This window comes from Trichechus manatus, unplaced genomic scaffold (assembly GCF_000243295.1).
Source record: "Trichechus manatus latirostris isolate Lorelei unplaced genomic scaffold, TriManLat1.0 scaffold00014, whole genome shotgun sequence".
In the NCBI taxonomy this organism is placed as follows: domain Eukaryota; kingdom Metazoa; phylum Chordata; class Mammalia; order Sirenia; family Trichechidae; genus Trichechus; species Trichechus manatus.
Window position 1 is genome coordinate 17,948,627 of NW_004443950.1, and position 22,094 is coordinate 17,970,720.

Here is a 22,094-nt window from a genome sequence, read left to right on the forward strand (position 1 = left end):
CATACCGTGGACTGCCAGAAGAGTAAACAAATCTGTCTTGGAAGAAGAACAGCCACAGTGCTCCTTAGTAGAAGCAAGGATGGCAATACTTTGTCTCATGTACTTTAGACATGTTATCAGGAGACCAGTGCCTGGAGAAGGACATCATGCTTGCTAAAGTAGAAAGTCAGTGAAAAAAAGAAAAAGTCTCAACAAGATGGATTGATACAGTGTTTGCAGCAGTGGGCTCAGACATGGCAGTGATTGTGAGGATGGCACAGGACTGGCCAGTATTTCATTCTGATGTACATAGAGTCGCAATGAGTCGGAGATGACTCAACAGCACCTAATAACAACAGTTCGATGTAAGTCATTGCTTCCTGAGTTTACTTAGGCTGTATTTGTTGAGCATATTTTCTTCAGCTTGAAGAAGAAGGAGAAGAAAAGAAGAAACTTAGAGCACACGTGACCCCCAGGATAATGTAACGTTAAAGTTTTTTCCATTTTTAAAGAGTCTGGTGTATATTGATATCAGGGGTATACTTTTCTTCATTTTATTCTTCCAAAGAGAAGAAACCATCTGTTTTTTAAATTTGCTTTGTGTCAAACCACTTCAAACTTAGCTGGTTTAGGTAGTATCTATTTTACACTTATTTTTTCCACATGAACATGGTAGAGTTCACTTGACCTAAAGGTTAGGCCCGAATTAATTACAGAAGGAAAATAAGGCTCTAAACATTATCTTTACTTTGTCTCTCCTTTTTCGTCCACATGTAGATCAGCTGAGATTGATGAAGAACCAAACCCATTGCTATCAAGTCGATTCTGACTCATAGCACCCTAGAGGACAGAGTAGAACTGCTGCCCCATGTGGTTTCCAAGGAGCAGTGGATTAGAACTGCTGACCTTTTGGTTAGCAGCCGAGCTCTTAACCACTGTGCCACCACCAGGGCTCCTTATGAAGAACAGCAGTACTTCATTCTGTCACTATCACTTTTAAGTGTATAGGTAATAGTTCTCTTGCCTTGAAAAACCTGACTTTTATTCTCATATTCAGAGATGTGGAAACTTTTCCAAATTTTATTTCCGGTGAAAATCTGGCTAGAACTATTTTGCTTGGTTTTCCCAGCATATTTCTGACCTTATTTTTGCTTAATAGAAAAATATTTCCTTTTTTTCCTCTCGTGTGAAGCATTTTCGTATGATCTTGGTCTTAACAATGACAAGAGAGAGAAGTGTATCCCCTAAATGTGTTTGAGGAAAGTTGGTTAAGGTTTGCTATAATTGAAATGAATGAGTATTTTTAACTCTTCGAAGTTGTCTACGTTACTGTATTTTTTTTTTTCTGGTGAAATAATATGTATTAGTTTATTCGTCTCATTAGGCTGCTAAAGTAAAAAATCTGTGTAAAATATGTGCAGAACAGTTGTTCATCTTTTTGAATGACCAAGTACCATTACATAAAAGTCCAGTGAAGCCTACACATTACAGTTAAGATATAAGGGGTCTGTAAATTGCCTTAACAGATCAGGTCTGTGGTCATGCTAACCCAGTGCTGTCTTGCTCAGTGGTTATTTAGTATGAGTGCATGGTCATCTGTCTCACCTCACTTGCCTCCTCTCCCCCAAGTATATATTTAATAATTTTTAATGGAGTGGAGTGTTTCAGAGTATCTGTAGCAGAGGTTCTTAACCTGAGTCTCTTTGAGAAGCCACAGAAGGACTTCTAGGGGTCCGTGGACCTGCTAAAATTACATGAGAATTGTGTTCAGTGCTGTGTGTGTGTGTTGGAGGAGTAGATCCAAAATTTCATCAGAGTCTTGAAATCCAGGACCTAAGCATAACTGATTAGAGACTTGGCCAGGAACTGAGCATCCAGGTATACTTCCAGCCACAATAAATTTAATACCACATTCACTGTGACCTTTGGATCTGTCTCCTTATATACTTTGAAGCAGAATTTATTCTATTTTCATTCCATTTAAGTGTTCTGAGTTATCATCACTAATTATTAAACAGTGGATTTTGAACGTGTTTTGGATTGTTTGGGAAGGGGGATCCTTTTTTGTTGAATTTTTATCAATTTGTAAGGCTTTGGCATAATCACTCTCACATTTCTATAATGTGAAAATGACTCAACCATGAAAAAATGCAGTGGGATCGAGTTCTCCAGCACATATGCATACTTTGAAATTTAAATAATACAGCTTTGATAATTTGGCTATTCCACTTACGTGTTTTAACTCCTTGAGGTTGTATGGTTCTTCCATATTGGCATGATTTTGCGACATTCTGCCAGTTACGTTTGGCTTATGATAGTATTCAGACACTTAAAAGAAAATGACTAAATGTTAACATTTTTGTTCACTTAATTTGAATTGGCAGGAAATATTGTGATAATTTAGCACTGTTTCCAGTCTTCAGTCAAGATCCGAAATATTTAATTCCAAAATAGGAATTTAAAATGTTTGTTTTAAACTAGGAATAATTTTTAAAATTACATTGACTACTCAGCCAAGATTATTCTAATAAGTCTAAAGTAGAATGATTTTCTTCTAATTCTTTGTGTAGTAAGGTTATACTGAAGAAACTAATTTAAAAATTTCATTTTGGAATCTAAAGTTTATATACAGTTATGAAATGTTTAAAATGTTGGAAAAGAATGTTGTAGCAAATTTAAATTAATTTAGCAATATTTGTTTCGTTGATGAGTCCTAATTTTTTTTTTTTTCTTTAAATAAATTGCTGTTATGTAGTACTGCTCAGTGAACAGTAGAAGAACAGGTCTTTTTAAGTTTCAGGGGATCTGTATGTTTTAAAACTTGCTGAGAGAGTTACTCTGTTTTAATGCATTTTTCTCCTTAATATTATTTCTACAGGATAATTTCAGACTCATGTGTACTAATGCCATGATTTACAACAAGCCGGAGACCATTTATTATAAAGCTGCAAAGAAGCTGTTACACTCAGGGATGAAAATTCTTAGCCAGGTAAAGAAAACTCTTTGTCATAATAATTATTATAAAATCTGTATCCCTGTGTTTTTTGGTCATAGGGATACAGATCCAATACAATACTGATTTTATTTTATTAATCATATTATAGTAGGAAATACTAATGAAAAATTTTAGTAAAGAAGATTAAGGCAGGAAGATTCTCACTTGGCATTGATAGAATTAACTATTCACTTGTAATTATTTCTTTAGAGGCTTTTAAATTGATGTTCACCAGATAGACTTATTTTTGCTGTGGGCAGCAAAATTCTACTGTGGAAGAAACAGTAGCCTGAATTCCATGAAGACTGGATGAATTAAGAGGCCTTTTAGGAGAAGGCTCTGTGTTTCCCTTTGTAGTGGTGGAATCCAATATTCTAGGTAATCCTGTGCTTCTTAGTGAAGTATAGGAACTCCCTTTAGTAGAAGGACAACACAAATGAGAAATCGCTTGAGACTGTCTCCAAGCAACCTCTTCACAAGAGCAGAATCTTCCTGGAAGGACAAGAATTGGTGCATGGTAAGGCATTCAAGGTAGGAAAAATGTGTACAGAACCCGAGACGCCACATCATCAAGTGGCATGAGAGCACGTAAACGTGATAACTTACCCAAAACAGTATCATAGGTAGTATCACTCAGAGTTATGAGTGTCCTCCCAGAGTGACAGCTGATGAAAGACCTTGAGGGGTAAACTGAGGTGATCACTGAATCTGCTGAGAAAAAGGAACAACTCAGAAGATAAGTAGCATTTTTTGAGGTTTTTCTCACAGCTCTGAGTAGGATGAACCGCATTAATAAGAGACTACATGTAGAAAAACATTGAGGGTAATCTTGGTGCCATTGCCAAAAGTCAGAAGACTGGGTTCTAGTTTTGACTCCCTTCCACTAACTTGTAGGCCATGGGCAAGACCTTAGCTACTCTGGGCCTCAATGTTCTCCATAAAGAAGGATTTAATCTGTGATCTCCAGGAGAGTTTCTAGCAGCAATGTTCCGAGTCCACGTAAGAACTAGACTAGCGAGAAAACTATTAAAAAAAAGCAGCAAGATAGAGGGATTTGTAAAGAAAAAGAAATGAGCGGGTGTCAGACACAGGGGAGAAGGAGAAAGGAATGAAAATTAAGACCTGAGCTCAGACCCAGAAGAGTTAAAGGGTGGTAGAAATGAGTCATGTTTTTGGTTTTCCAATTTAGTGATTTTTTTTCTTTTTTTTTTTTTTTTAATGGTGATCGTCTGTATTACAGTTCTACGTTTAAAGAAATGCCTTGGTGTGCAGATGTCTCAGTATCTGTGCTTGGCTCTGAAAGGTTCTTGGATCTGCTTAACTAGGGAAAGAAAAACATTTGGATTGGTGATTATTCTTACACTCCTAATATTTAGACAACATCAGTTCCACCCTTTCCTCAAGACTTGGGAAACTGTAATGTAATCCAGTCACCCATCTTTTGGCAAAATTTGCAGAGGAAAAGGGAATATAAAGTGTTTATCCCACCCTGCAGGAAGACTCTCAGAATCCAGAGCCAAGCCACATTCCAGGTTTAAAAACCTGCAGAGGCCTCTTGTTATTCTCCGTGAAGGAAAAGTGCATCCAACAAGTGCAGTCTTCTGTCACTCCAAAATACATACATTGTATTTTTGGGAAAGAAGTTAATTTATATAGACCTAACCTATCTAGAGTAAATTTATCAACCTTGATTCACCAGGATGTTCTCTTCTTTAAATATTGTAGTTAATGTAACGTGCAGAAGATTCCACTATCTCTTGATTTTTCCCGGGGGTGGCCCAGAAAACAAACTTTCTTCTCCACTTTCCCTTTTCTCTCTCTCGGTTGTTTTCCTTTCTTTCAGAGCGCTTCCTGTTGAGGAGCCCTACCCATCCTGTGTTAAACAGCTTCCTGTTGACTGTTCTCTCCACCCTAGATGGGAGGGATCCTCACATCAGTGATTCTGAAATGTTTCGATTTAGACCCTGAGTTAACTCTTCTAATAGCAGCACTCCCAAGGGAGCCCAGCACACCCTCCTATGAACGATGTCTTTTAAATCATAACCAGTTTTGAATGTTCAGTGTAAAGTTTTTTTTAGAGCAGTCATTCATCGTTTTCTTAGTTATACCCAAATAGTGACTATTAGTAGAAGTATTATCTTTATAAACAATGGACGTTGTTGATCTCCTACATAAGTGCTTGAGTATGCCGCATTTCACAAACTGCCGTTCACAGCACAGTGGCTTCAGAATCGTACTAATCCTGGTGACCTCAGACAGGCCAAGTAACTCCTCAGCCTCTTTGCTGCCCCGTAAAATGGGGGTAACAGTACTTACCTCATAAAGTTACGCCGGGTGCAAAGGTAAGCACTCAGTAAGCGTTAATTGTTAACGGCAGCAAACCAAGCACTTTTAGCCATTCAGTATTGTGAAATTAATGATCAGTGAACAGTACGCTGATTCGGAGAAGTTTTAATTACCAAAAAAGAAAAAAACATTGCGCTTGAGAATAAAAATTAATTAAACTCAGTGTTTTCCCTTGACTTGTTTCTAAATTTACAACATTTCTCTAATTGAATTATTTTAATTTTGTGTAAGTTATGTTAAAAAAATTCCAACATGTTCTTAGTGTCGATTCTGCTTTATAAATTCTAGAATGGGAATAAAAAGGTTCCTGAGACCCTTGTGATCTAAGCCCATTCATTTAACCAACATTTATTGAGTAGCTACAATCTGCTGAGGAGCCCTGGTGGGGCAGTGGTTAAGCGCTCGACTGTGAACCGAAAGGTCAGCAATTCAAACCCACCAGCAGCTCCGTGGGAGAGAAGACCTGGAGATCTGCTCCTGTAAAGATTTCAGCCCTGCTGGTGGAGTGGTTAAGAGGTCGGCAAAAGGTCGGCAGTTCGAATCCACCAGCTGCTGGTTGGAAACCCTATAGGGTAGTTCTCGTCTGTCCTATGTGTCAGAATTGACTCGATGGCACACAACAATGTGCCGACATAGTATAGGGCTGCAGAGATGAGTCAGACGCAGCTCAGATGACATGAGGAAGCACAAATGGCCAGTAAATGTTTATGGAAATCTCTAACTCATTACTATTTTTTAAGTATGTATTAAAATAAGATGTTTTTAAAAATCAAATTGGCTTTTTTTTTTTTTTTTTTTTTTAATGATACCGTTCAGTCTGGTCAGAGTTTGGAGAAATTCTCCAATACCGATGAAACTTTGAAACACTGATATAAATTGATGTAACCCTTTCTGGAAGACAACTTGGCAGTAAGTATCAGAAGCCTTAAAATACTCATTCCCTTTAACATAGTGTTTCCACTTCTAGGAATTTATCCTAAAGAGATAATCAGAGATTCCTAGAGTGGTTTATTTACAATAATGTTCATGAGACTTTTATTGTAATAGTGGAAACTAAGAAATAATCTAAATGTCTAACAAACTCAAAAAAAGAAAAAAACCATTGCTGTCGATCACTTCCAACTCAGCGACACTATAGGACAGAGTAGAACTGCCTCATAGGGCTTCCAAAGAGTGGCTGGTGGATTCAAACCGGAGACCTTTTGGTTAACAGCCGAGCTCTTACAGTAGGATGTGAATTAAATCATGGCACATACATAGGATAAAGTACTATACAGTTATTAAAAGGGCTTTAGAGGGTATTTAATGGTATGGAAGGAAAATGCTTATTACCCAATATTCGGTATAATTCCAATTTGCTAACATGTTTACTGTCTAGAAAAATACTAAAATGTTAAACCCGTTAACTCTTTTCCTCCCTAGATAAATTAACAATGTTTTTATTTTATTTTCTGTCCATATCTTTGTCTGAATAAAATATGTTACTTGAACAATTTTAACATTACTTCACACTTACATAACGGGTCCAGCCTCTCCGGAGCTCTCAGAGGCTAAGGGCTGTGTTGTTGATGTAGCTTAGTGTGATGAGGAGAGACCTGTCACAAGAGATAAGCGGCCTAGTCTTGGCCACTTGTTCTGTGGCCTCAGGTGAGTGAGCTAGCATTTCTGGGCTACATTGTTCTTATTTGAATGACCTCTGAATTGGAATAGAAACTCCAGTTCTTAGTTTCTATTATTCTGCAAAAGTCCGTCTTCCTTGCTGTTGCTGTGCAGCCCAGCCTAAAGAGAAGAGGCAGATTAACCAGTAAGCAAGATAAGCACAGGCTTACTTGTGCTTACTTACTAATCTGTAGTGACCAATTTCACATGGTTTCATTGGGTTTCCACCAGCCACTCCTTGGAAACTCCATTGGGCAGTTCTCATCTGTCCTATAAGGTCGCTATGAGTCAGAATCCACCCAACAGCAAAGGGTTTTCCATTGGGTTTCAGATTAGTAAGTAAGCACAAGTAAGCCCATGCTTACCTTGCTTACTGGGTAATCAGTCCATCAGGGATTGTAAATTTGAAAAGAGGCTTTGATTCTGTACGGGGGTGCTGTGGGGTAGGGAAAGAGACAGCTGCCAGCCATACCTAGAAGCAGAATCTTTGATGTGGTGAAAAAATGTGGAATTGTTCACTACAGATCGTCTGGTAAGGAAGGTATGCACCATGCTTACCTTGCCTATTGGATAATCCGCCCTTGCTAAGGAGGCTGCACTGCACTGCAAATTTTATCCAGTGACAACTCTCAGAGGTGGAAGACAGAATAGTCAGTAGAAACAAATCTACCTCTTTAAAATTGGTCCAGAAACCTCAAGCCCTTAACCACGATGAAAATCTCACAGCTTATCGCTGCAGTGGAAAATTGAGCACAGGTTTCACAAAATAGAAACAAGACTTCTTTGGTTACTGAGAACATTATGCACTTCGAGGAATGAACTATGCTAGCAACTTTGTATTCCCCTCAAGGCATGTTGTTTTCACACGGAAGAGAAAAATGGCAGAGTCTTCAGTAGTTACCCTAGGATACCAGAATATAAGGACACTTCACCTGTTCACAGGCTCCACCCCTTCACAGGCTCTAGGTTTCAATCTACCCATGATTGTTAAATTTCAAAAGAGCTATTCTGTTACATGTAAAATTTTAATGTACTATTAAGCTAAATTTTACTTTTTAAATTCAGTACTTCAAAGAATACTTAGTCTAAATTCACACTTTTCTCTTCTGTAAACATTCGGATGACGTGATAAAGTTATAGAACATCCTCTTAAATTGGAAATTATCTGAATTGAAGGAATAAATTTTATTGTCCTGGTTTCTAAACATAATATGCTCTTGATGTGATTATATTTGTTTTCTTCTCTAGTTAATGACAGAATAGGTGCAAACTCTGCTGGAAAAAAAAAAAAATGCATTACCTTGAAAGTTACTAACAAACATACAATACGAATATTCTTGAATATTCTTAGGAAAGAATTCAGAGCCTGAAGCAGAGCATAGAATTCATGACAGACTTGCAGAAAACTCAAAAACAGAAAGATCAGACAGACACCTCGCAGAGTGGGGAGGACAGCGGCTGCTGGCCACAGGAGAAGGAAGATGCTGGAGATGCTGAAGCCCAGGCCTTCAAAAGCCCCAACAAGGAAAACAGAAAGTAAAAATCTTTGGAGTACTCGGTTAAACTATCTTTTTCAAGGGGGAAAAAGTAAGGGGGGAAAAAATGCTGACTCCACTGATTCAGGCCTGACTGGGGAAGACCACGTCCTAGTCTGTCGGCAGTGGGTTTTTTGGCACCTTGATAGCTGTGAGGAATGTCCAGGTTGATACGTGGTACTACTGCTCTTGTCATACAAGGCACTATATGAAATTGTCCAAACTCAGTTCAGAAAACAGTTCTGGATATGTGTGCTTATTAAAATTAAGGACTCGTCAGTGAGTTAATTAAATAGAAGTATTTGTTCAAGTGAAAATGTTTGGTTGTTCTTTAGCTCATCCCATAAAAGGAGTTGAGATAATAGACACACACAGTCAAAGCTCCTTCCTGAGCAGAGGGGCTGCCCCTGCCGTGTGTGCTTGTTTTCCACTAACGCCCGCTGGCGGGGTGCAGCAGCCACTGTGAGTGGACGGCAGTCACGGGCCTCCTGCTGCACACTGCTGACTACCAGCCTGACTGCTGAGCACCACCCTATCAATTTTGGAGAAGGGGATTAGTTAGTTTGAGATTTCTGCTGTCATAATTTACTTTTGCACAGTAACAAAACCCCTATAAACCTTTTTGTGTGAGAGCAAGTTTCTTCTGTTTCTAAACCAGAAAACCAAATCCATTGCCATTGAGTCAATTCCAGCTCATAGCAACCCCATAGGACAGAGTAGAACTGCCCTGTAGGGTTTCCAAGGAGTGGCTGGTGGATTCAAACTGCCGACCTTTTGGTTAGCAGCCATTAAAAAGAAAAAAAAATTGTGTGACCCCTCCTCCTTCAGAATACATTAGGGGTAGAATTCATGTTTATGAATGTACCCAAAAAAAAAAAACAGGCAAATAAAACTGGGCAGAATAAGAGGGGAGGGACTAAGTAATGTCTGAGGTTTGTCTCTGTTCATACGTTGTCGCATGCCCCTTACCAGACCATTAAACAGTTTTGCTTGGTGACAGTAGTACCGATGTCTCCACTTCTAGCTGTATTCATATTTGGAATTCATTGGAACATTTTGATCTTATCTTTCTTTCGCTGCTTGGTGTTCTTGTGTGTTTTCAGGAAAGAGAGAGATACAAGTGAAGATAAATTTAAAAGCAGTAATTTAGAAAGAGAGCAGGAGCAGATTGACCGCATCGTTAAGGAATCTGGAGGAAAGCTGACCAGGCGGCTTGTTAATAGTCAGGTGATTCTGCTTTTCCTTTCCTTTTACTACCTACTGACCTTCGCCGCTGTTGGCTCTTACTCAGATCATGGGAACTCTTAGTTTTTAATTTGCTTGCACACGTTCATCCGTTTTGTTTTTTTAATCCATATGTACCAGGGCACTCTTCATCAGTAAAGTCACAAAGAAAGATTAGTAATATATTTATTCATAAAGTACATGATCAATCTTACCTCTATTACTGGATTTTTTTTTTTTTTTTAAGTGAAGTTAATTATGTTCTCACTTGGGAAATGAACCATATACTTTAAACATATGTACTCTGGTTTTTGAAATCACCTTGTTTAGCTCATTGGTTTTAAAGCCAAGTGGATTAGTATTAAGGACCCCTGGTGGCATCGTGGTTAAAGCTATCGACTGCTAACCAAAAGGTTGGCAGTTCAAAACCACCAGCGGCTCTGCAGAAGGAAGATGTGGCAGTCTCCTTCCTTAGAGATTTATAGCCTCGGAAACCCTGTCGGGTCGCTGTGAGTCGGAATCGACTGGACGGCAGTGGGTTTGGTTTTGGTTGGATTAGTATTTGACTTTGGGCAAGTCACTCCTTTTCCTGGATCTGTGGTATTCCCCTTTATTGATAGAGTGGGCAGAACTAGATCCCTTAAGGACCAATGTCACTTCTTTAAAAGTTCTGAGATTTTCTTCACCTGCATGTCTTTTCGCCTGTCATCAGCACCTGTATACATGGAGACAAGTGTGAAAGCTAATGTTTGAGTTTAATGATGATGTAGTATAAGTTTAAAATAAGACTCTTGTAGTGTGCTACAGATACACATGGTATTTAGAAAACAGTTTAGTCCATTTGAATACTTTGGGTCATTGCAGTGTGAATTTGAAAGAAGAAAGCCAGATGGGACGACAACATTGGGGCTTCTCCATCCTGTGGACCCTGTTGTAGGAGGTAGGTTCAGAGTGAGACTGCACGAACCTGATGCTGTTAGAGAAAAAGCCGTAACCTGGATTAGCATGTTGAAGCAGTAGCCTGAATATTGGTAGGTCCAGCTGTGCCATCCGTAAAGAACTTGACTAGACAGCATATATCTCATCCTAACAGCTACCCTTTGCCTTCAGCCTAAAATAGGTACTATAGATCTAGTTTCCCTTAAAATGCAAAGCCCCTGAAATATTTTATACTCCCGATAAAAAAGCCAAAAAACTTAAGCAGTAATTTACAGCCCTGGTTTTGGGAGACTAGCGTGCTCAGATACTTCTAGAGGTGTCTCAGAATCCTCAGATTAGGACATAATAACTTTTTTCTTTTTTTTTTATTGCATTTTCAGTGAAGGTTTATAGAACAAACTAGCTTCTCGTTAGATAGTTAGTACACATATTGTTTTCAGACATTGGTTAACAACCCCATGACATGTCAACACTCTCCCTTCTCAACCTTGGATTCCCGATTACTAGCTTTTCTGTCCCCTCCTACCTTCTGGTCCTTCCCCCTGGGCTGATGTGCCCCTTTAGTCTCATTTTATCCTTTGGGCCTGTCTAATCTTTTGCTAAAAGGTGAACCTCAGGAGTGACTTCATTACTAAGCTAAAAGGGTGTCCGGGGGCCATACTCTAGGGGTTTCTCCAATCTCTGTCAGACCAGTAAGTCTGATCTTTTTTGTTTGTGAGTTAGAATTTCGTTCTACATTTTTCTCCAACTCTGCCCAGGACCCTCTACTGTGATCCCTGTCAGAGCAGTCGGTGGTGGTAGCTGGGCACCATCTAGTTGTACTGGGCACAGACTGGTGGAGGCTGCGGTAGTTGTGGTCTATTAGTCCTTTGCGCTAATCTTTTCCCTTGTGTCTTTAGTTTTCTTCATTTTCCCTTGCTCCTGAAGGGGTGGGACCAGTGGAGTATCTTAGATGGGTGCTCAGAGGCTTTTAAGACCCCAGACGCTACTCACCAAAGTAGAATGTAGAACATTTTCTTTATAAACTACGTTATGCCAGTTGAGCTAGTTGTTCCCTGAGACCATGGTCCCCACAGCCCTCAGCCCAGTAATTCGGTCCCTCAGGGAATTTGGATTTGCCCATGGAGCTTCCATGCATGACCTTACCCTGACAAGTTGTGCTGGCTATGACATAATAATTTTAACCAACTTTTTAAATTTCAGTGAATAAAATTGATATGTGTGGCACATAGTACTTTCATAGTAATGAAGTATTTGCACTTAGGTCATTAAACCTTGCACTGAGGTTAGTAGAAAGTTCATGAATGTTCACAATCACTGTTTTAGAGCCTCCGTGGTATTTTTTGTTTTCTCAAATAATGTTTTAATGGAGATACCATAGGCAGTGTTTTGAAATTTGACACAGGACTACAAAATTTTTATCAGGCAGATCCATCTGAGAAAAAAAGTCATGCTTTCTGATATGCAAAAGTGAGAATGTTAATTTACTTTATAAATATTTATTTTCGTACTATCATTATGAGAAAGATAATTGAGGATACAAAAGTGAGTTATGACAAATATTTACACTGAGAAATAGTTTCCAGTGTTTCTTGTTTGCTGCGGGGTAGACATTGTGTTGGGAGCTAGAAGTGGAGCGAGGTGTGTAGCAGGAAACAAAACTGGAAGAGACGCATCCCTTCCCCTTACATTCTGTCGGGGGATGAGCTCAAACAGAAGATAGTCACGTGAAGAAATGTGAACTTAACTATCTTGGTCGGTATCACGAAGGAAAAGAACAGCTATGATAGTGAATAACAGTTTGGGAATCAGGGAAGACTTCCTTGAGGAGAGGGTGTTGGTTGATCCCAGAAAGGTGAATTGGGGTGGGGGAGTGGGAAGCGTTGAGTGAAAAACCTTGAAGCAGGAAAGAGCTTGATGGATTTGAGAGACATGAAAGGCAGCCTAAGCGGGAACTTAAGTCACCTGCAGGAGACTGGAGAAGAGGGAGGTCAGATCACATTAAGGATGTTAGACTTTATTCTGAGTACTATGGGGCCCTGTTGGCGAAGTGGTTAAGAGTTTGGCTGCTAACCAAAAGGTCAGTAGTTTGAATCTACCAGCTGCTCCTCAGAAACCCTGTGGGACAGTTCTGCTCTGTCCTGTAGGGTTGCTATGAGTCAGAATCAACTTGACGGTAATGGGGTATGGAAGAAAAAAAGAAGCTAATTTAACTACTGTTTATTGAGCACTAAATAACTTCCAGGCCTTATGATTTTTATACATTATCTTGTTTAATTGTCCAATAGCCCTGTAAGAATATCACCTTTATCTCGTTTTACTGCTGAAGAAGCTGAAGTTCAGAGAAGTTAACTGACTTGTCCAAAGTTATAGCTAATCAGTGATAAAACCAGGGTTTGAATGCAGTTCTGCCTGACTTAAAAGCCTCCAGCTATGATGCCTCCAAAAGAGGGGTGGGGGAATAAGACAGATGTCCAAATAACTCTTGATACCAAGCAAACTGTAAGTATCATTGACCCCCCTGCCCAAGAGTCGGAATCGACTTGACAACAGTGGGTTTTGTTTTGATTTTCCCCAAGATAGGTGTACAGAGTACGGTCTGGGGCTGCTTAGAGGAAGACAGGTCTTCAACTCTGTGGACCCTGGACACCTTGGTGTTAAATAAGCAGCTGTGAAGGAAGCCCTACAAGGCTGTCCATTAAAATGGGCCTAGGACCTCAGGAGACCTATTTCATTCCACTCTTGGAATGCTAAAGGAAGAGAACACTAGAAGCCAAATGAACTTAGAGTTAAAAAAAACTAGTGATATGTTTTCAAAACAAAACTCATTTTTTATTTTTATGTGAACTTTTCACAGTAGAATATTTTATAGGCGTTGTTCTCATTGTTAGGTGCTGTTGAGTTGGTTCCAACTCACAGCGACCCTATGTTCAACAGAACAAAATGCAGCCCGATCCTGAGCCATTCTCACAGTCATTGCTATGTTTGAGCCCATTGTTGCAGCTACTGTGTCAGTCCGTCTCATTGAGGGTGTTCTTTTTCACTGACCCTCTACTCTACCAAGCATGATGTCCTTCTCCAAGCACTGGTCCCTCTTGATAACATGTCCAAAGTACATGAGATGAAGTCTAACCATCCTCACTTCTAAGGAGCATTCTGGCTATACTTCTTCCAAGACAGATTTATTTGTTCATTCTTTTGGCAGTCCATGGTATATTCAGTATTCTTCACCAACAGTATAATTCAGAGGCATCAATTTTTCTTCAGTCTTCCTTATTCATTGCCCAGCTTTCACATGCATATGAGGTGATTGAAAACGCTGTGTCTTGGGTCAGGTGCACCTTAGTCTTCAAGGTGACATCTTTGCTTTTTAATACTTTGAGGAGGTCTTTTGCAGCAGATTTGCCCGATGCAGTGCATCATTTGATTTCTTGACTGCTGCTTCCATGGACATTGATTGTGGATCCAAGTAAAATGAAATCCTTGACAAATTCAATATTTTTTCCATTTATCATGATGTTGCTTATTGGTCCAGTTGTGGAGATTTTTATTTTCTTTATGTTGAAGTGTAATCCACACTGCAGGCTGTAGTCTTTGATCTTCATTAGTAAGTGCTTCATGTCCTCTTCACTTTCAGCAAGCAAGGTTGTGTCATTTGCGTAACGAAGGTTGTTAATGAATCTTACTCCAATCGTGATGCAGCATTCTTCGTCATATATTTCAGCTTCTCAGATTATTTTCTCAGCATACAGATTGAATACATATGGTGAAAGGATACAGCCCTGACACACACCTTTCCTGACTTTAAACCACACAGTATCTCCAGTTGTATTCGAACGATTGCCTCTTGGTCTGTGTACAGGTTCCTCATGAGGACAATTAAGTGTTCTAAAATTCCCGTTCTTTACAGTTGTCTTAGTTATCTAGTGCTGCTATAACAGAAATACCACAAGTGGATGGCTTCAACAAACAAAAGTTTGTTCTCTCACAGTCTAGTAGGCTGGAAGTCCAGATTCAGGGTGTCAGCTCCAAGGGAAGTCTCTTTCTCTCTCTCTCTTTCTCTGTCGGCTCGGGAGGAAGGTCCCTGTCATCAGTGTTCCCCTGGACTAGGAGCTTCTCTGCACAGGAACACTGGGTCCAAAGTAGGTGTCTGCTCCTGGTGCTGTTTTCTTGGTAGTATGAAGTCGCTCTGTATCTCTGCTTCTGTCTATCTTATATTCAAAACAGATTAGTTTAAGACACAACCTAATCTCCTAGACTGAGTCTTACCTCATTAACATAACTGCCTCTAATCCTGCCTCATTAACATCATAGAGGTAAGATTTACAACACATAGGATAATCACATCAGATGAATGGTGGACAATCACACAATACTGGGAATCATGGCCTACCCAAGTTGACAGATATTTTTGCCAGACACAATTCAATCCATGACAGCAGTGTTATCCATTATTTGTTATGATTCACACAGTTGAGTGCCTTTGCATTGTCAATAAAACACAGGTAAATGTCTTTCTGGTATTCTCTGCTTTCAGTCAAAATCCATCTGACATCAGCAATGGAATCCTTCGTTCCACATCCTTTTCTGAATCTGGCTTGAACTTCAGGCAGTTCCCTATTGATACACTGCTTTGGAATGATCTTCAGCAAAATTTTACTTGCGTGTGACATTAATAATATTGTTTGATAATTTCTGCATTCTTTTGGATCACCTTTTGGAATGGGCACCAATATGGATCTCTTCCAGTTGGCTGGCCAGTAAGCTGTCCTCCAAATTTCTTGATATAGACAAGTGAGCACTTTCAGCACTGCATCTGTTGTTGAAACATCTCAGTTGGTATTCCGTCAATTCCTGGAGCCTTGTTTTCCATCATTTCCTTCAGTGCACCTTGGACTAATTCTCCGGTACCTTCGGTTCTTGGTCATATGCTGCCTCCTGAAATGGTTGAATGTCAGTCAGTTCTTTTTGGTACAGTGACTGTCTATATTCCTTCCATCTTCTTTTAATGCTTACTGTGTCGTTCAGTGTTTTCCCCATAGAATCCTTCAGTATTGCAACTCAAGGCTTGAATTTTTTCTTCAGTTCTTTCAGCTTGAGAAATGCAAGCGTGTTCTTCCCTTTTGGGTTTCTATCTCCAGATCTTTGCACATGTCATTATTATACTAAGTCTTCTCGAGCCACCCTTTGAAATGTTCTGTTCAGCTCTTTTACTTCATCGCTTCTTCCATTTACTTCAGCTGCTCTGTTCAAGAGCAAGTTTCAGAGTCTCTTTTGACATCTATTTTGGTCTTTTCTTTCTTTCCTGTCTTTTTAATGACCTTTTGCTTTCTTCATATATGATGTCCTTGATGTCATTCCACAACTTGACTTGTCTTTGGTCATTAGTGTTCAGCGCATCAAATCTGTTCTTGAGATGGTCTCTGAATTCATGTGGGATATACTCAAGGTTGTACTTTGGCTCTCATGGACTTGTTCTGATTTTCGTCAGCTTCAGCTTGAACTTGTATATGAGTAGTCGGCCCCTGGTCTTGTTCTGGCTGATGATATTGAGCTTCTCCATCAACTCTTTCCACAGATATAGTCAATTTGATAACTGTGTATTCCATCTAGTGAGGTCCACGTGTATAGTCACCATTTATATTGTTGTAAAAAGGTATTTGCAGTAAAGAAGTCATTGGTCTTACAAAATTCTATCGTGTGATCTCTCCGGTGTCGTTTCTGTCACCAAGGCCATATTTTCCAATTACCTATCCTTCTTTATTTCCAACTTGCGCATTCCAATTACCAGTAATTATCATTGCATCTTGATTGCATGTTTGATCAATTTCAGACTGCAGAAGTTGGTAAAAGTCTTCAATTTCTTCATCTTTGGCCTTAGTGGTTGGTGTGTAAATTTGAATACATTAACTGGTCTTCCTTATAAGCGTACGGATATCATCCTATCACTGACAGTGTTGTACTTCAGGATAGACCTTGAAATGTTCTTTTTACGATGAATGTGATGCTGTTCCTCTTCAATTTGTCATTCCCAGCATGGTAGACCACATGATTGTCCTATTCAGAATGGCCAATACCAGTCCATTTCAGCTCACTAATGCCTAGGATATCGATTTTTATGCAGTCTGTTTCATTTTTGACAACTTCCAGTTTCCCTAGATTCATGCTTCATATATTCCTCGTTCCGATTATTAATGGATGTTTGCAGCTGTTTCTTCTCATTTTGAGTCGTGCCATGTTAGCAGATGAAGGTTCCGAGAGCTTGACTCCATCCACGTCATTAAGGTCGGCTCTGCTTTGAAAAGGGAGCTCTTCCCCAGGATTTAGAGTGCCTTCCAGCCTGAGGGGTTCATCTTCTGGCACTATACCAAACAATGTTCCACTGCTATTCATAAGGTTTTTCATTGGTCAGTCTTTTCAGAAGTAGACTACCGGGTCTTTCTTCCTAGTCTGTCTGAGTCTGGAAGCTCCACTGAAACCCGTCCACCATGGCTAACCCTGCTAGTATTTGAAATGCCCATGGCATAGCTTCCAGCAACATGCAAGCCACCACAGTACGACAACTGACAGACGCATTGGGATGTTATGCCTCTAGTGGGTATTAATTTATCCTTAATATATTTTGAATTCTGTTACTTTTAATCCAGGTATTTTCTCTTTTTCAGGCTTTTGCTAACCTTTTCTACTGATTTACTTCCATCTTAATATTTGAAAGCCTAGCTTTTAAATCTTTTTTTTAGTAAAACATTTTTAAATGAAGTCTCAGTAATTGCAACCAGTTCTTGATCAAGGAAAAGTATCATGAATATATGTTTTAGTAATTTTAGAGACTGTCTTCAATCAAGTTTAATTTTTAAATGAAGGTTAATTGTTGCCAAAGGTGAGAGAAAGTCTGTCTCTGGAAACTCAGCTTCATTCCACTAAAGCATTAAGTGCCACGTGGTTTTAAGGAATTCCAGGAACCAGTCGAGTGTAATGACAAGATCCAGGTTTTGGTCTTGGCTACATTTTTGCCTTTCTAAGCTCAGATTTCCTTATCTTAAAAGTGGATATAGTTGTGGCTGCCAGCGGCTTCCCAGGATCATGTGGGTGACATGAAGCAACGTAGGAAGAAAGCACTCTGCATAGTACCGTGTGGTCACTCTACTCAGGCCTCCGTCACTGTGCTCGGTTTTATGTTTTAGAACCAGGCTACTGCTCTGTAAAACTGGGAATGACCACTGGGAGACTTCAGTCTGGAGTGAATACTTTGCAGGGGTTCAAAGAGGATAAAAGGAACAGAGTAACTCCAGGTAAGGCTTGGGCCTGGTAATTCACATTTTGTCTCTTCTCTTGCTTTCAGGGAGCTGGGGAAAGGAAGCAGAGTTAACCATTCATTGCATTGTTCACTAACTCCCTTGGTGGTGTTTTCACAACATCAGTTAGCTTTTTTTTTTTTTAAAGAAACTAAAAAATTAGGTATTAGTTTTCAAAATGAGTCAACATTGGCCTTTTTTCTTTCCCCCTCCCTCCTTTGTGGGGAAAAATTCACTTGAGTTGTAGCTTCACAAGTATCTGGGGAAATGTCTTAGTTATTTATACCAGTCAGTGAAGTAGTGAAGTTAGAAGATAGTAGTCTTATTACAATAAAACAAAAAAATAGATTGATATGTAGGTTGACGAATAGTGTTGTAGTATTTCATCTTTTATCAACAGTGTTATACTTGAATTATGGACCCTACAGTTCTTACGCCCCACATTATGACTCCACATTTGCAAATATCAGCAAGGACGATTCTGATTTAATCTACTCTGCCTATGGGGAAGACTCGGATCTTCCAAGCGATTTCAGGTGAGTCCCCAAGTAATCAATATTCTGAGTCCCACATTCTTCTAAAATAACGATGTACGTATGGGATTTGTGGATAGACTTACAAAGTTATCCAAGTGGTAGAAAGTATGTTCAGTTGTTTCCCCCTTGCGCCCCATCCCCGAAATTGACAGGCATTACATAGATCCTTCGTTATCATTATCTTTTAGTAGAAACTGAATATCTTAAAGAGAGAACATACCTCCCCAGTATTTGCTGATGTTGGCATCTGCAGTATTTTAATTCTTACAAAAATATTTTTTTTAAGATGCTGCATACTTCAACGGACACTAATGTTCAGGAACTTGTTTCTTCAAAATGTTGATATGTCATCTGATCTGCTGTAACATTTCTGTGTTAATGAGTTGTGTTCCCAAACTTGATCAGTTTTTGGAACCCACAGAGCATTTTCCCCATAGGACATGTTGACTCGATTTCTAAGGCAACCCACGTGTAAGCCCATTTGGCCCATCACATACCAGATAGACTATTGCAGTCACACTCAGCCGTTCCTTATTACATGTTTCAGTTTAGAATGCTGGACACTGCATCCCATCAACAAAATGAGACATCGGCCTGATTTTCTCAGGCATCTGGCTCAGAGTGGGACATTGAGCTTGGGTTGTTCCTTCTTGGCACTGCAGTGGTAGCTTGTCAGCTTTAATTATGTGCAAGAGAGAATTTTACTCTATAGATTAATCATTCCCTGGTTTTCTGACAAAGGGGGAATGTAGTCACTTTTGTATATGTGTAGTGTTTCAGAGATTGAATGAATGTGGTTGAAGATCAAGCTGTTTACATCTTTTAGACCTCTTCTCACCAGCATGAACAAATTCTTTCCAGAGTTTGATCCATAAGTTCCACAAATAGGCATTGCATCCCCCTGCTGCTAGGCATTCTAGATGCTGGGGGCTCTACAAGGGATCAACACTGACAAAGACCCCATGTCTTCCTGTCGGATGGTAATAAGTGTTTTGGACAAAGGTAAAGCAGCAAAGGAAGATAGGGGTTGCCATGTTTGGGAGAGGGGGGTGATTTTAAATAGGGTAGTCAGGGTTAAGTAGGGTAGTCAAGGAAGGCTTAGCCAAGAAGGTGAAAGTTGAGCATAACTGAAGGAGGCGAGGAGACAAGCAGTACAGAAGCCCTGAGGTGGGAGCCTGCCTGACACTTTCCAGGAACAGCAAGGAGATGATCTGTGAGGAACAGAGCAAGCGAAGGTGAAAAATCACAGAGAAGTAACAGATTGGGTAGATGGTTGTGAGGACTTGGCATTTTATTCTAAGTGAGATGGGAAGCTACTGGTGGATTTTGAACAGAGTGATGCACCAATCTGGCTTATAATTTTAAAAGAATCATTTTGACTGCTGTGTGGAGAAGAGACTGTAGGGGGATGAGGGCCAAAGCAAGGAGACTGCTGTCATCTGGAAGAGAGATGATGGTGGTGGGGACTGTGGGAGTAGCCCTTGAGGTATTGAGAAGCCAATAGAGCTAGTAGGATTTCTTCAGTGATTGAAGTGGGGTGCAAAAGAGAGAGGTCAAGGATGACTCCAGGGGTTTCATCCTAAGCCTAGAAAGATGAAGCTGCTATTAGAAGGGGAAGATTTTGGAACACGCTATTTTGGGAAAAAGATCCAGTAAGTCAATTTAGGACATTTTAAGTTTGAGATGCCTACTAGACATCCAGATGGAGCTGTCCTAGGGATATGGTCCAAACTGGAGGTGTACCTTTGAGAGTCTTTTGGTACATATTGAAAGTCCTGAGATAAATGGGATCACCGTAGGTAGAAAGTGTGAAGGAGAGGAGTGAGGAGCTCCAAGGACTTAGTCCTGGGCCCTTCTGTCATTAGTTTTCTTTGGAGAATCCCCAGGAACATTTCATTTTCACTGTGTTCTTGATATTGTTTAATTCTCTCGTGATAGATTTATCACTGGTAAATACATAAAGTGTCATGCCTAGAAAGAATTTTTTATTACGGTGTATAAACTAAGAGCATCTAATGGAAATATTTGGCTGTGTAGAAAGATTAAGCCAATGGAGAAGATTTATATGAAAGTGACTTTGCCAACACTGTCTTTCAGAATCCATGAGTTTTTGGCCACGTGTCAAGATTATCCATATGTTATGGCAGATAGTTTATTGGATGCTTTAACAAAAGGAGGGCATTCTAGAACCCTGCAAGAGTTGGAGACGGTAAGAGCCCTGCTAAAGAAACGGTAATTTATTACTGGCTCTCAAACATTAGTCATTCAGTGTTATGAAACCATAGGATTAACCATATGACAGCTGAACTCCGTTTCCCTGAAAAGACAGCCCAGCCTGGGTGGAGGCCATGGGTGGAGGCCAGTGAACGGAAACAAGTAACTCAGCTACCAGGAACTGTGAGGCCCAGAGGATTATCATTATTTCCTCATCTTGGGAATATAGTAGGATTCAAAAATGAGGTTTACAACTCAGAAGTCAGCGAGTGCCGTGTACCCTAACAAAAAAGGAAAAGTCTTACTCCCTGGCTTGAAACTGAGTTAGCTGAAATGATACGGGACATCCTTTTTTAAAATGAAGCAGCAGTAGCACAGTGATGGAAGCTTCAAGTAAAAAGTTTCCCTTTTTTGCTGTCTTCTATTAATACTTGTAAACTATCTCTAGTTCAGTTGAAGGTAATTTATAATCTAGAATGATTGAGTCTTGGCTCAAAGATTAGAACAGAAAATGTTCCTGCTGATGTCAAGGAGAGCTGATAGCCTGAGTGCCCTTGTCGCCATGGTTGGAGGAACCCTGTATCTCTCGGAGCTCATAACTCTTAATGGTGGCTGTGGTGGTTGTGTCCTCTGCCCACTACACATACAGTCGCCACTCGTTGGGTGACCTGTCCGCAGAGCTTAAGCCAGCACCTAAGGTTTAGTGATAACCACTGTGAAATCTTAGCACATGTGCCGTTTTCTTCACGTGACCTCAAGTATGTTAAACTGTACATCAGTTCAAAAATACACCCTTCCCACAAATCTGACTTAATTGTCTTCTGGCAAAACTCAGTCGCCTTCATTTGGTTAATATGGCAGTATGTGTCAGAATTTAAAGTTTTTCTGCCCTGTGATCAAGCAGTTCCTCTTCTTGGAATTTATCCTAGAGAATAAGGAGTTGTGTATTAAGATATCGTTGTAACATTGTTTATAATTTTTAAAAATTGGGAATTGGTGAAATAAATCGCAGTATACCTTTCAAGAAAAGACAATGGATCATTATTAACTGATGTCTGTGATACATTTGTCTATTGTTTATTATCTCTGAAGAATAGGATTATGGGAAACTTTCACATTCTCTGTAGTATTTGAATATTTTATAATAGTCCTGCTATCAGAGAATATTGCCTCTGTTAATGCAAAGCAGTTGCTAGAGCTCCTTCCTTCCTGTCTTACCAGATTCACTTGTTCCTAAAAACAGACTCCATTTATTTAGGTTTGTATCAGATACCTTCTTAAGAATGTATGTAACTTTTTGATCAGGCATAGAAATATCAATCTTGAAGTCGCCAGGAAAGTAGGTACCCCGACTCAAAATACTCTCAAAATG

General features: G+C 39.7%; 1 protein-coding gene across 3 annotated transcripts in view; it reads left to right on the forward strand.

Moving 5' to 3' along the window:
* The window catches only part of BRD7 (bromodomain containing 7), a 57,221-nt gene that overhangs the window by 31,162 nt on the left and 3,965 nt on the right, over positions 1–22,094 (forward strand). For all 3 annotated transcript variants that reach the window (XM_023726935.1, XM_004371679.2, XM_023726936.1), the window contains 7 exons: positions 2,858–2,968; positions 8,331–8,515; positions 9,618–9,741; positions 10,603–10,678; positions 17,862–17,969; positions 18,373–18,508; positions 20,606–20,717. In XM_023726935.1, the coding sequence (XP_023582703.1) occupies positions 2,858–2,968; positions 8,331–8,515; positions 9,618–9,741; positions 10,603–10,678; positions 17,862–17,969; positions 18,373–18,508; positions 20,606–20,717 (852 nt within the window). The remainder of the gene's footprint in view (positions 1–2,857; positions 2,969–8,330; positions 8,516–9,617; positions 9,742–10,602; positions 10,679–17,861; positions 17,970–18,372; positions 18,509–20,605; positions 20,718–22,094) is intronic.